Consider the following 14575-nt stretch of genomic DNA (forward strand, 5'->3'; position numbering starts at 1 on the left):
CAGCAAAAGTGGTAAAGAGGATGGAAACTGGGATGAAGATGGGGACCCTGCAAGGGAGAGAAGTGGTCTCACTAGGCAGGTGATTCCTCAGTGGGTGAATGGTGTCACCAATCATAAAGGCAATCCACAGTGTGACTGAGAAAATCAGAAGCATGTGCACCATACACCTTATACTTTAAAAAGGACATGAAACATTAAAATTCCATAGCCAAAGATCCACATTAATTAATAATTCCCTCTCTTTTTCTCTACCCCCACTTTTTACATTACAAATTCTTCCAGTTTTTCCTCCTTAGTCCTATAACATTGCTTTCTTGTTTTCTGTTTTTGCTGTCAATGTCCTCAGGGATCTGGTACTTTTCTCGGAATAATTCCCTAATATGTCTCTCACCTCATTTCTATCCTGAGTTGTACACACTTTGCAAACTCTTGCTGGAGGCCAACCCTCTGCCCATGTCTCATGCCCACTCCTAGCAAATCCTCTCATCTCTCAAGTGTTCTCCTCCTCCTGAATTAACTGTCTCAGGGATCCTGACGAGGATAATAATAATAAATGAGGGTATAATCAAATACACTGCTTCAGCTCCTCCAGAATCTCACAAATGCGTCTTACTATTTCCATGGCTGTGGACACAGCCCAGCAGAGGTCTGGGCCTTCCACCCCTAGGTAAGGCAAGGCCTCCCAAGGGGCTTGGTGTTCTCTAGCCTTTCTAATCATGTTCTATTGTGCTACAAGGAAGCAACAGAACTAAGTGCACTCGCTCGCGCGCTCTCTCTCTCTCTCTCTCTCTCTCTGTCTTTCTGCCTTGCACATACTAGGCAGGCACTCTACCATTTGAACCATGTCCCCCAACCCTTTTTTCCTTTAGTTATTTTTGAGATTGGGGTCTCACAGTTTTGCCTGGGAAAAGAGGATTCAGACCACATCCTCATATCCGTGTCCCCTGGGGGAGTGGAGTAGGAGAAGCACATGGTACTCAGTGTTCTGCAGGCTGAGTTCAGCACAGCCAGAGCCCCAGAGTAAGGCTAGAGTAAGGTGCAGAGCAGCTGCTTTTTCTAAGATGTTTAGTTCAGAGAAGCAGGAACAAAGGTTTCTCCTGTTAAAATGTCACCCCCACCCCCTGCCCCCGAGAACTGTTGTGCTCCACCTCCTTGCTTACCACTGGGTATAAAAGACTCCCTGAAGGAGGACGGGGCTTTTGGATGGGGGAAATTGCTGAAGGGAGGATTGCTTGGAGGGAGGTTGCTGAAGGGGGAAAATGAGTGGCTGAGGGAGAATTGCTGAATGGAAAAGAATTGCTGCAGGGGAACTGCTACAGGGGAATTGCTAAGGCTTAAGAGAACATGGGACAGTGCAAGTCTGAGAGCAAAGACTCTAAGAGAGACTATGCTAAAGAACAACTAAGAGAAAACATGGGACAGAGCGAGTCTAAGGAAAGAGACTTTAGAGAATAGAAAAGAAGACTTTTAGAAGAAGGTTTTAAAGAATTATAAAGGAATAAGCTTTTAAAGAAAAGACAGAGAAAAGAAGTGGAGTAAAGAGAAGAGATTAATAAGATAAGAAGCAATTAGGCTGTTGTGCGTCTCCACCTAAGCGCACAACACACCCGGCCCCAACTTTCTGTCTGTCTGTCTGTCTATCCTGTGTCCTTTCTGCATCTCTCATGGACTCCAGTTAGGCCCAGTTAGGTTCAGTAGTAACAGGAGCAAGAGAAAAAGTTCACTCCAGCCTCCCTTGTAATTAGGATTACAATGTGAACTATCATGCCCAATTTTTGGTTGAGATGGTGTCTCTCTAATATTTTGCCTGATCTGACCTTGAATTGCAATCCTCCTGATCTCCACCTCCCTAGTAACTGAGATTACAGACATGAACCACCATACTGGGGCTGGGGAACCAATCTCTGATCATCCTGTGTGCGAAGGTATTCCTCAGCTCCTGACTGCCTTCAGAATAAGCCCATACTCCAGTGGATCAGATCCAGATTCACTGCTCCATGGTGTGTATTATCTAGTCTCATGAGACTCCACACTAGTTTCCGAAGAGCCATCATCAACGTTCCAACTTCTATGGCTGCGTGCTATCATCTGTCAAGGGAAGAATGCCCTTCTATCTCTGTAAGAACTCTATCCATTCTGCACTGCCCAGCACAAACGCCACTGACCCCATGAAACACCCCCATAACTCTAGTGAGAACTAGTCACTCTCCCCCCACAGCCCCGCAACTCTTATCTGTAGTCTAACGCCTGCCTGTGTTGTGGCTGTTCACTTTAAAGGCTGAAAACTATCTTACCCTAAACCCAAAGCTCCCTAAAACACTGTTCTATATACATCAGGTACTGAAAATGCTGGAGAAGTACAAATTAAACTGATTAGTGGGATCAAGATACAGGCAAGGCAGTTTGTGAAAACGTAGATTCTATAAGCAAATTAAGAAAATGATTACCGTGGTGGATGATCCCATTTTCTAATAATGCTTGTCCTAAGTGAACACCTTCTTCAGGCCTGTGAATTTCTCCAATTTCCAACAGCCATGAAACAAATTCACTGCAACAGAAAGTCAGTGGAAAGACAGTTAATTTCTTTCCCAAGAAGAATGTACCATGTGGTCACGATGTAACTATGAAAGGAGTCTCAAAATATAAAGGGATCTTTATAATGCATTTCAACAGGCATTTTTCAAATACACAAGGCCCAATCACAGAACATGAACTCTGTTTTAGAGGCTGTTCTTGTCCCACACTGAGACTCTTCCAAAATATACTAAATAAACAATTCTACTTGCTGAGGCCTCTCTTAAATCCAAATGCTAAGAGTAGTTTTAATTAGAAGGCTACAATCCACATAAAGGCAAAGAGTCATATGGAATCATTAAGAGAACACTAAATACAGACACATTTTAAAAATAAAATGTTATCATGCTCATGTTTCAAAAATCTAACATTTGAAATTTTTCATAAACTAATGAATTTGTTTCAGACTTATTTTGTTTTTGGCATAGAGGCCAAAGAATCAAAGCTTTGGAAAGCATCAGGAAATTTCTTTTCCATTTATTTCAAAATCAATGGCAAAACAAATGCCTAATGTCAAGTAATCAAGAGACATGAAATTCTAAAAATTTTCTAGTCTAAGAAATACACTTTAAGACAAAAAATGTTGGAAAAGTGCATTCTATTCCTTTACTAAATTAGAATCATCAAAAAAAATAAGAGTATGAGAAAGAATAAGGATTTGTGAAGGTAAAGTATAATGGTTAATATCATGTACTTTGCAATAAGGCAGTACAAAATCAAATCCTGTGGCTATGTGACCGCTCTCTCAGGCTCAGTTTTTTGCATTGATAACATAGAGATAATAACAAGAACACCAGTGTCACAGTACGGTCAAAGTACGAAGTGATGATGCATGTCAGGAACTCAGCACAGTGCCTGGCACACAGTGAGCTCTTAGGAAATGCCAGTGGATTTAGATGGCTGATGTTGCTAAAGGATAACTCTCCACTCTGTCACCAAATTTCTGAAAAGTGACAAATTCAAATAAGAAAAAGAACCAACTTAAATATTGCTAGAATGTGATGGTTTTTAAAGTGGGAGAGGAAGTAGGAAAGGAAGTTAATGAGTGGGTTCATTATGGGATCTACATGAATAACGGAAGTGCCCAACAACATCTGCGAAAGACAATAATTCACTCAGACATGATTTCAAACTTGTAGTGATGCATCAGTGGGGTACTATTCAGCAAAGGCCACAGCTAAGATTTATTAAATCTATCCTAAGCATCAGATGTGCTAGGAAATGCTTTACTTATCTTCATAACTACTAACAAGCATTACAACCATTGGAGATGGCATGGATCAAGGTTAGCAAAACCCTTTCACCTATAATAAGGACAAATTTGACCTGAGCTAAATTTCTAGCTTTGTTCCCCTAAAGAAGGTAGAGTGTCCTTAGTGCTATGCTAAAAATGATCCCTGATAACTACATTGCATGCCTATAAAAACCTGGTGGGAAGCCAAGCTTGAAGTGATTCTCTTGCAAATGGGCATATCCCTGTAAGGACCCTGGAACTTATAGCAGTGGAGTTGTCACCAGAGACCTTGTCTATTTGCTGCATGAGGCTTCTATGTCTAGCCAGACGTAGATCTGTTCTGCAAATCTTTGTTCAAGAGCCATCACCTGGGGCGACTGTAACATAGCATGGTTGCCAGGAGCAACACTGCCCTGCAGGCAGGGGAATTCCTGGCCTATATTTTTCAGAGTTGGGGGGCGGGGTAGATGAGGCCTATGGTTATGCTGTATGTACCCACAGCTAATTAAAAAGATATCCTGAGGGCATTGGAGTTAAGCACTACAACCATCTCCATGTTTCAGGAAGAAACAGAAACTAGCCAGTGGTATGACCAGGATTTGAACACAGGTAATCTGATTGCAATCTACGCTTTGAACTTCTACTCCAGTCTACTTTTACAGAATTGACATTGGAACTTGTTAAGCTCCCTGATCCAATTTCTGCATCTTTAAAAAAGCATAATGTTATTAAACTCCTAAGTATGAATTAGAAGATTAGAAATTATATATGTTGCCAGTAGAGTCTAGCCTAGGAAAAGCTAACCTTCCCATTGGTTCTGCATTAATTAAACCAGACAGAGCATCCCACTGGCCCTGACTGCAGAAACCAAATGACACATACCCTAAGTCTGCCTTGTTTGTGGATTTATTATGAAGCAAGCACAGTCAAAAAATGTGAAAACAAATCAAAACAAATTTCAAAAACAAAAAATTTAAATTCCCACATGTGCAGCACACAGCTGAGCTGATACGAAGATGCGTTATCATCAGTTATGTTTAAATCAATGTATGATCTGCTGAGTGTTTTCCTGCTCTTGGTTTTGTGAAAATATGCCCCCCAAAAGGCAAATGGTACCCCAAAAGCAAGGTAAAAGTTGATGTGCTTAATTTAAGTAATGCAGCAAAAGTTTTGGATTTTTCAAAAGGTGGCGTGTCATTAGGGAAGCATCTGCAACAAGCACTGCAACACAGCACTGAATTCAATACATCCTGAGCATTCCTGATTTTTCCTCGATAGTAGTATCCTTGGAACCACAGACTTACGGGTGCACTGCAGTCAGTCCCTTACAGAAGGTTTTTCATACTCTTCATCCATACCATTTCATCATGAATTGATCGGTAATTTAGACCTGTGAATTCAGCTCTCCAGTATTCTCTAACCTGAATCCACTACCAACTATGACTTTCAGGTTCTGTATGTACTTCCATGCCAGACCTGCATCTTGTCCCGTACAGGCACACCCGCCTCCCTGCCATGCCAATTCTTGCCTGGCCCCAACCTCTGCTTTACTCTCAGGACATGGTATACCAGAACTGTAGAAGTCAAGAAGGAATGGAGAGATGTCGTATGTTATCTGGTCATAATTCTGGCTCTCTTTCTATTACCTCATCCTGCTATGACCCAGGAAATGTGGATCCATAAAGAAGTATCCAAAATGCATGGGAGAATATTTTTAAGAGAACAAAATAATCAAAGGAAAGTTATCATATGAAATAGTGAACATATGAATGAAATGCTTGTGTCCAGATTATTCACCCTACCTTCCAAGAAAGCATTTAGGGAATGTAGTCAGTTTTCTTTTCCTGTCTTTGATCAGATTTCCTTGTTTGCACATCATTTTATAAAGTTTCTCACCCTGTTCAGAGATCATTACCCAGGTGTCTTGCTCCATTCCTAATTTTAAACCTATCAAAAATGAGAGAAAAGACATCAAGTGATTGAGAAGTTCCTTCATTCATTTGCTCATTAAACAAGCATCTATTGCATGTCTACCATGTACTGGAGGTTGTGGGTACAGAGATCTGTAAGACTAGGGCCAGTTTTCAGAAGTTCATAGTATACTAGGTTGACAGCCAAGACAAGCACCCGAGGGCAGAAGACACCTTTGTACCACTGCCCCAAAGTCCAGTAGTCCAGCCAGTTGAGTAAGAACAGCAGATACAGCCAGCAGAGCTGGACAGGGTAGTCCCAGGAACAGCCCAGGGAGAAAACTGTGACACAGCAGAGGCTCATTCAGGGTACCTTACCTCTACATGGGAAATGTTAAGAAATCTTTTACAGAAGGGGCATGTTCAAATACACAACTAAGAACAGGCATTTCTAGAGAAAAAAAGTATTCCTAAGAACTAATGTCAAGAAACACAGACACGCAGCCCTAGGTTTTAGATGAAAGGATAGATGTGCAGATGGGTTAGGCAGGGTCCTTGCAGTTTCAACTTACTTAGTTACTTAAAAAAAATCTAAGTGTTTTAACCAGCAGGACGGAGAAAGCAGGAAAGAAAATTTGATTACTTTGGAAACAAAACTCGGACAGTGTAGGGAACAAATTGAAGGGAAAGGGGTTTAAAAGAGGAAGACCTTTTAGAAGGACAATGTAAAACTTCAAGCAAGTTCAAGTTCTTGCAAACAAGAAGGGGCTCCAGGGTAAGGAGGATGACACTGGGCAACAGACAGCAATGCTACCGACAGGGCACAGAAACTAGTTGTAGGAGAGAAGAAAGAAGGATGACTTCCAAGGTTAGATGAGAGTAAGTTTTAGAGGTGGGGATGCTTATTGGGTGAAGGCATCTGAGCAGCAAAGAGCCCATCTGTACTGAGTGTTGAGCAGAGTCCAGGGGTCAGTACAATACATGGATGTGAAGCCCAGGAGACAGGCCAAGGTTGGACATAAACACTGAGAAATTGGCAGTGTAGAAGTAGAAGTTAATGTAGTGGGAATAGATGAGCCACACAAGGACTCGAGTTAGAGGCAGCCAGTGCCAAATCTGAGATCCTGGGACTCCTAACACTTAATCAGTGGATGGAACCAAGGAAGGACTGCAGCAGAAGAAGAAATATTTGCATAATGTTAGTCTCCTAAGACAGATAATTTTCTACTAAATTTTTATTTCTTAAAATAGAGAAGCTGCTAACATTTACCAGTAATAGTGAACAATCCCACAAGAATAGAGGCTGATAAAGATAGATATCATAAAGAATTTTGTAGACTTTTCTTCCTTACTTTTTTTTCTTTCAGATTTTGCCTCTGGGAGTAAAATGGTTCCTGACCAAAAAAAAATTCATCTTTTAAGTTATTTGTTTTGCTACTTGAATGGATTGCTAGGCTCAACACATCTTAGAGTCAGTTAGGCATTCATAATCTTTGTTTTAAATTTTTCTATCTGGTTCTTTACCCAAGATCAAGGGAATAATGATTTGAAAACATATTGGAAATTCTTAAACAAATGTGTACTATGAATATTTTCATCAAAGTAGAAACTTTGTATATTCTTCAAGGGAAAACATTTGCAGATGAAAGAGAGAGCTCTTCCTGTTCTGAAACTTCACTGCCAATGAGGTGTTTTATTTCTGAATCTCAGGCATCAACAGTGCTGTCTTTCCTAAAAATCAAGCGATCAAAGGCCTGGTGTGGTGGTGCACATCTGTAATCTTAGCTACTCAGGAGTCAGAGAGCAGGAGGGCTGGTTCAAGGCCAGCCTGGCGAAAATGTTAGTGAGACCCAATCTCAAACAGTAAGCTGTATGTGATAGTATGTATCTTTAAACCAGCTATGAAGGAGGTGCAGGCAGGAGGGTTGTAGTCCAGGCCAGCCTAAGGAAAAAAGAGACCTATCAAAAAAAAAAAAAAAAAAAAAAAAAAACTAAAGCAAAAAAGACTGGGAGCATGACTCCAGTGATAGAGCACATGCCTAGCAAGTTCAAGACCCTGAGTGTAAACCCCAGTACTACAAAAAAAAAAAAAAAGAGAGAGAGAGAGAAAAGAATGGAAGAAATCAATAAGTGAAGAAATATAAGCATTTCTATTTCTGAAATGAATTATAAAAAAAAGTCTTCTTGCAGATAAACTTCATATACACCTGAATGTTGCCACACCAAACACATTTTGAAACACTTCCTAGAAGCAAATTATAACTAGGACTCCTCATATGAACAAGCTACTTATTAGTTACATTGCATCATATTCAATGATATTCTAACAATAAGTAAAGTTTATACACAAACAACACATACACACACACAGTACCTAAATCTGTAATTAGGAAGCTAACATATTTTGTCTAGGAATTTTAAGTATGCTACAAAAATACAGACAGTAATTGTTGTAGGTCCTAAGACACTACAATACATTATGGAAGTCTGTCTCTTAAAGAAAGATTGTGATACTGCTTTACAATGTGCAAAGAAACTTGAACAAATTTTAAAGCAAGTATAACCAAAAGGCATTGCAAGCCATACTATGTTACTAACTGTATAAAGTTTTCCTTTTATTTTAGTAACAATAAAGTATTCAAAAATATTTTAGTATGTAGCTTACATCACATAGTAAATCAAAGTGAACATCACACAATGATCTGCTTTTTTGTATCTTTTTTCCTGTTCTCTGCTCTTGTGCTAAGTTAGAATCTTCCCAGAATATAATGGTTCCTGATTCTTATACCCACCTTTTCGTCGTTCTCTTTCTTTTAAAATAGCTTCAAACCATTCGTGCTTTTCTTCAGGTGTTTTTGCCATGCACACAAACCATTTATTTTTTGCTGTGTTATGTATCTTCCAACCGTTAACAACAATGTGCCCACTGCTATGAAAATCAGCTGAAAATGAATAATGAATAAGTAATTATTCAATAGTACAATGACACGATCATTAAACTCATGGAAGTTCCAAAGCCTCTGAGTTCTTCAAAATAATTTAGCTTAAGTATGTATACTTAAAAATATAACCATTGGAAAACTACAGAAATGTTGATATAATGAATGTAGTTAGTATTTATAATAGAACATGTCTAATGCATATGAAATTATATGACACATAGTACATGAAATTAAATACCACAAAGTAACATTTACTTGCTCTCCAAAAGTACTGTTCAAGTTTCTAAAGCAATAAAAGAAAAACATTTAGGGTATTTTCTTTTCAATAATCAAACATTTAAGGTACCAAATTAATGTTCTAATGTTCTGTAAATATAATATTCTACACTTCAGAGACAGTCTTACCCCACAAAAAGAAATTCTCTGTTATAATAAACAGCATAGTAAAAATTAGGACAAGTCCATAGAACATACTAGGGTACATGCACCTAAACTGTAATCAAAGGAAGCACAGAAATGCCCAATATTCTCACTGCTCCCGGCTGAAAGGGACTCTTTAAAGTCACACCATTCCTTACACTTCCATGAATAGAAGCTCACAATTTTTCCTTGAGGATAAGTTAACATCTCATTTTCTTTTTCAAAACCTTTCCATATTTTTGACGATTTTGTCATGCTGGATTTGAAAATGTCACTAGCAAACCCTCTATGGCAACTCTCTGCTCAAATAGGAGGTAGAGAAGTGACATAACTGGTGGCGCTTTACCTGGCCAAATTAATCATCACCAAATGATTCTGTACAGGTGTGGGGTCTTTAAAACATTCAGGTTACATTTGAGACAGCACTAGATTTGGTAAAACATCAGTCTGTATTTCATATGTGCCATAAGCCCACCAGTAATCAGTAACCACTTCCAATAATACAGAAACTCCCCCCATGAACAAATTACAATCCATTTTTAAAGGAATTTTTGTACTTTTGTCTTTATGTATTTAATTCACATTCTTTACGTGTTTAATGCATGAACCACAAAATCCATGTCAGATAAGCATTAACCCGCATTAATGGGAAAATAAAAATTATTACTTCATAATTACACTACACATTTTCCTTAGTAACTACAAAAACATCTGGAACTATACATGTTACAGCCCCCACTAACTTGTCCCCCGAGAGACCCATGATTGGTTTCATGAATCTTGCACTGCTTTTTAGAAGATTCCACACTCACACTATGGTGTTATCCCCTTAGCCATGCTCTATATAAAGCAAACCACAGTGGTCACACAGAGCCTACTTGAAAATGAGCACGAATTCTTCCCACAGAGCCCAGGGGAACACAAATTCACGTACCAAAAGAACCAGGGCGATGCTCCTGGCATAACAGGTGTGCGTCCTGGGCGAGCCATCTCTAAAACTCGGTCTCCCTTCCTTCCTTACTGGAGTTAGGTCACTGCCCTCTTCACATCCTGCTTACTCTTCCTTCAGTATTTTTTCATCAGACCAACATCTTAGCTCAGAAAGTGTGGCATCTCACCACTGAAATAACTCAAACATGTACACCTTACTCTGAGGCATTTTTCTGCCTCCACTCAACCTAACAGACACCATTTTCCACTATATGCTGATGTGTTTCCACCACTCTGTGCTTGTCTGCTGCTTTCCTGTTTGTCGAGTCCACTATCCTCCCTGTTTCATGGACTCTTTTATCCTTTTAAAATGCACCTACTTCTTCCATGAAGCCCTGGCTGACTGCTCCAAACTTCCTTTAGAAATCATACAATTAAGCCCAGGAGCAGACATGGGAGCTTGTGCCTAACTGCATGTGGCTGTTTCAAGGTACAGAAACTGAGATCATTTATATACAAATATATATACATATATGCCTATATATATACACATAACAGGACTCAAAATACAGCATTCAGACTTCATAATATAATTACCAAATGTTCTACAAGTAAGCAATTGCTTCCCATTTACTTCAAAAGAGACAGTCATATGTAAATAGCTTCATCATTTTAATCATAGCACATTGTCAATAGAGTCAAATTATGAATTATGTTCATCCATAAGGAACATTCTCATTGAGATTGTGGAAAAGTCAACAGTGTTTCTCCTTAGTAGGTGTTTTCATTTCATTTTGTTTTGTTTTGGTAGTCATGCACTCTGTCACTGAGCTATATCAAAACCCTTTACCCTAAGTAGGAATTTTTAAATATTTTAAATGAGGAATAACTTATTAAATGAAAAACAGACATTCACAAGCTTCAATGGATCTAAAACAGTAAATTTATACAAAGCATCCAAAAGAGAATGGAATTTGCAAGTTCAATAGTCTCAAGTACCTGATTTGTTCTAAAACCAGAAATATTTAAGGGGCAGACCTCAACAAGTCTGTAACTACTTTGAAGCTATACAGTTTACAAATTCCTTATTCTTAACTCAGCACTTTTATTAATGAGATGGTGTTTTTCCAAAGCTGGTACACTATATAAATCTCAGTGGACAAACTGTAACCATTTAATAAATTTTCCATTCCATAAGATGGACAACATCCAAGTATTGCTAAAATACTTATTCAAAACGTCTGATGACTGATGTCTAAAAATGTATTCAACCCTCGTTCCAGTGATCAATAGTATTAACACACAAATTTCCCAGGGAAAATTTTAAAATTACAATGTACTCATGAATATTTAACGTTAAGAAAACTGTATTTTAGAGTAAATCCTTGATTTTTATCAAATAACAGGTGAAATTTTTCTAGAATCCAAAAGAGCACAGTATTTTGTGGCAAAAAAAGAAAAAATTCCCTTTAAAACCTTAAAAAGTGTCTCATCCCTTAACCTTTTTGAATTCTCAAATAAATTCCCACAAATTAATAATATCCAAATTTTAGGTGTACAGGGAAAGAACTAGCCAGGCACGGTGGCTCAAGCCTGTCATCACAGCTATGCAGGAGGCGGTATTGGGAGGATTGGGGTTCAAGGTCAGCCAGGCAAAAAAGTTCACGAGAACCAAAAAAGTTGTCATCACTGCTACAGGAAGATGCATAAAAATAGGAGGATTATGATCCAGGGTAGCCCAGGCAGGCATCAAGACCCTATCTCAAAAATAAGCCGAGCAAAAAGGGGTAGAAGTATGGCTCAAGTGGTAGAGTGCCAGCCTAACAAGCAGGAAGCCTTGAATTCAAGCCCCAGTACTGCCAAAAAAAAAAGAGAAAGAATTATTACATTCTTCTACTCTTTTCAATATTGTAAAGATAGTGTGTCATTTTAATCAAGAATTATTCAACTCATCTGGGCAAAGTGACTCACACCTGTAATCCTAGCTACTCAGGAGGCAGAGCTCAGGAGGATCACAGTTCAAAGCCAGCTCCAAGTGAATAGTTCACAAGACCCTATCTCAAATACACCCAACACCAAATAAGGCTGCTGAAGTTCAAATGGTAGAGCGCCTTCCTCATAAGTGTGAGGCCCAAGTTCAAACTCCAATGCCACCAAAAATAATTATTCAATTCAGCTTATGCAAGATTGCATTTATTACACTATTCTGTGGCTTATTTGGTGATAAGGCATGAGAAAAAGTTGACTCTAATGTTAAGATGATGCTTTTACTTAAAGAAAAAAATGATGAAAAAATTATAGAAATCGTATTTTTAAACACTTTGAAAATACATGCACCAAAAGGAAAATTTATGAAAATATTTTTAAATCTCATTTAGAAGTAAAACTTAATTTCATAAAAACAATGTAATAAATACCTTAAGATGGCTTCAAATATTTATATGAAAAATAAATATTTTTTATTATTGGTCATGGTGACTAGACCAGGCAAAAAGTTAACATGAACCCATCTCAGCAAACAAGCCAGGAAGTACTGGCACACACCTTTGATCGCAGCTATGCTGGCAGCCATAGGTAGGAGATCACAGTCTGAAACTGCCCCATGGCAAAAATAAGACCCTACCTAAAAAAATAACTAAAAGTGGTAGATCAGGTGCCCAGCAAGCACAAGGACCAGGGTTCAAACTCTAATTCCATCAAAAAAATTAAAATAAAAAGCTGAAATTTTTCTTCAAAAAAGTTCACTTTTAAAGAACACCTTAAAACTAAAAATGTCCATCTTATGTAATCTATGGTTTCCTGAACCCTGAACTATGGACCACATTTTATAAAAGTCAACATTCTTGCCTTCTGTGAAGCCACAAAAATAATGTACCTTATAAGAGAAAATACAAAGGATCTAGTACTACTTTTTGTAAGGCTTCCCAAGTCTGTGTTCTGAAAATTACAATGAAAATTAACCCTAGGAAGTTCCGTAGCTCTCCTACTATTGCTTTTAAGTTGGTATTTGCATGGTATAATAATCAAACTAATGTTCCCAGAAAGAGTCTTCAAAGAGCCACTGAAACAAGAATTAAATCTAGAGAATGGTTGAATGAAAATCTGGCTAGAAACTTAATCCTTAATAACTTCCTTTAAGACAGAAAATAAGCTGTTGTGGTAGAGCGCCTGCCTAGCAAGCTTGAGGCCAAGTTCAAATCCCCTTTTTGCCACACATACACACAAAAAAAGAATCCTTCATAAATAGAAGAAATAATATATAAATTTTTGTACTTCTGCATGCCAATCACTACTTAATTATAATAAAGATATAACTACATTATAACACAAAATCATTTAGCTTTATAAATAAAATTACAATCATATTTATTTCTCAAAAGATCTGAGCTATTTACATGTCAGGTGAGAGCTTTCCATTCATAATGCAATTCTTCCTTCTGCAAGTTTGAGCTAAATCACTGCAGTTAGTTGTTTGGTAGCTTTTTCCTTAGAAAAGCATTCTACTTACACCTACAGTATATAAAAATTCAGTATTCCTATGATTCAAATGAAAGGAAAACTTCTCCATTCAAATTTCCATCAAAACATCCAAGCATACTTAAAAACATCTTAACTCACTCGGTTTTGTAACATATCTACATATGGTATTGTTTTTGAGGTTTAGTTTGGGGCAGTTGAAAACAAACCTGATGCTTGCCCATCCCCTCACGGAACTCATCCAGGGCCCACTCCACGAGTGGACAGTACTTGGCAGGTAGAGATTACTCAGCACTGCCTTGACCCATGAGGATCAGAACTCCATTCCCTCAGAGTAAGAGAAGAGGGAAAAACTAGGTGCTGCACGCAGATCAGCTCTTAGAAGAAACAAACATGCAACCAAAACCAATCCCAGCACTCTGTTCCTTCACTGATCTCCATTTGGCATCTGTGATCTGAAACTTGTATGAAGCTCTGCTCTCCTATTTTTCAAGGCATAAAACATGAGAGTCTAGCAAACTTAACCTAGACCCAGCACTGCACTAAATAGCTGGATAAACTTGAATGAGTTACTTTTTACATCTGTCCTCATTTCCATCATCTGAAATGTTGACGGAGAATATCTTTAAGATCCTGTCCAACTTCAAAAGCTTTAGTTTTGAATTTTCCAAGCCTGGTATAGGCTGGATTTACCCATGAGAAAACAACAGTTTTCTTGCAGGTATCTATCTAGGGGAGGGTATCCCACTGAGTCTTAGAACAACTATTTGCAGCCAAATGCCTACAATGTACTGCCAATGTATAGTCAAGGAGAAAAAAAATAAAATAATAGCCCCTAAGTAAGTAATAAACAGTATAATGAATTTCTTCCTCTTATTTCAAGGAAAGCTGAGCCTTGCAAACTTGTGCAAAGAGGCCTCATCAGACAATTCCTGCCTTCCCACTAGTTTATACCCACCAGAGTCTTAGGCTCTCTTCTACATGCTCCCTCCCCCAGCAACTGAGGCCCTGAAGGCCTCATGAGTACCAATAAAACCTCTTCGTGGTATTGAACCCCATGGCCATTTGTGTAGATCCCTCACAGGATC

The 14575-nt window shown here is 38.4% G+C and overlaps 1 protein-coding gene across 1 annotated transcript in view; it reads right to left on the reverse strand.

Annotated features, from left to right (window-relative positions):
- The window catches only part of Prex2 (phosphatidylinositol-3,4,5-trisphosphate dependent Rac exchange factor 2), a 288123-nt gene that overhangs the window by 170062 nt on the left and 103486 nt on the right, over nucleotides 1–14575 (reverse strand). The window contains exons 9-11 of the mRNA XM_074068562.1: nucleotides 8511–8660; nucleotides 5611–5755; nucleotides 2448–2548 (exon numbers count right to left, since the gene is read on the reverse strand). Coding sequence (XP_073924663.1) covers nucleotides 2448–2548; nucleotides 5611–5755; nucleotides 8511–8660 — 396 coding nt within the window. The remainder of the gene's footprint in view (nucleotides 1–2447; nucleotides 2549–5610; nucleotides 5756–8510; nucleotides 8661–14575) is intronic.

This window comes from Castor canadensis, chromosome 3 (assembly GCF_047511655.1).
Source record: "Castor canadensis chromosome 3, mCasCan1.hap1v2, whole genome shotgun sequence".
Taxonomy (NCBI): domain Eukaryota; kingdom Metazoa; phylum Chordata; class Mammalia; order Rodentia; family Castoridae; genus Castor; species Castor canadensis.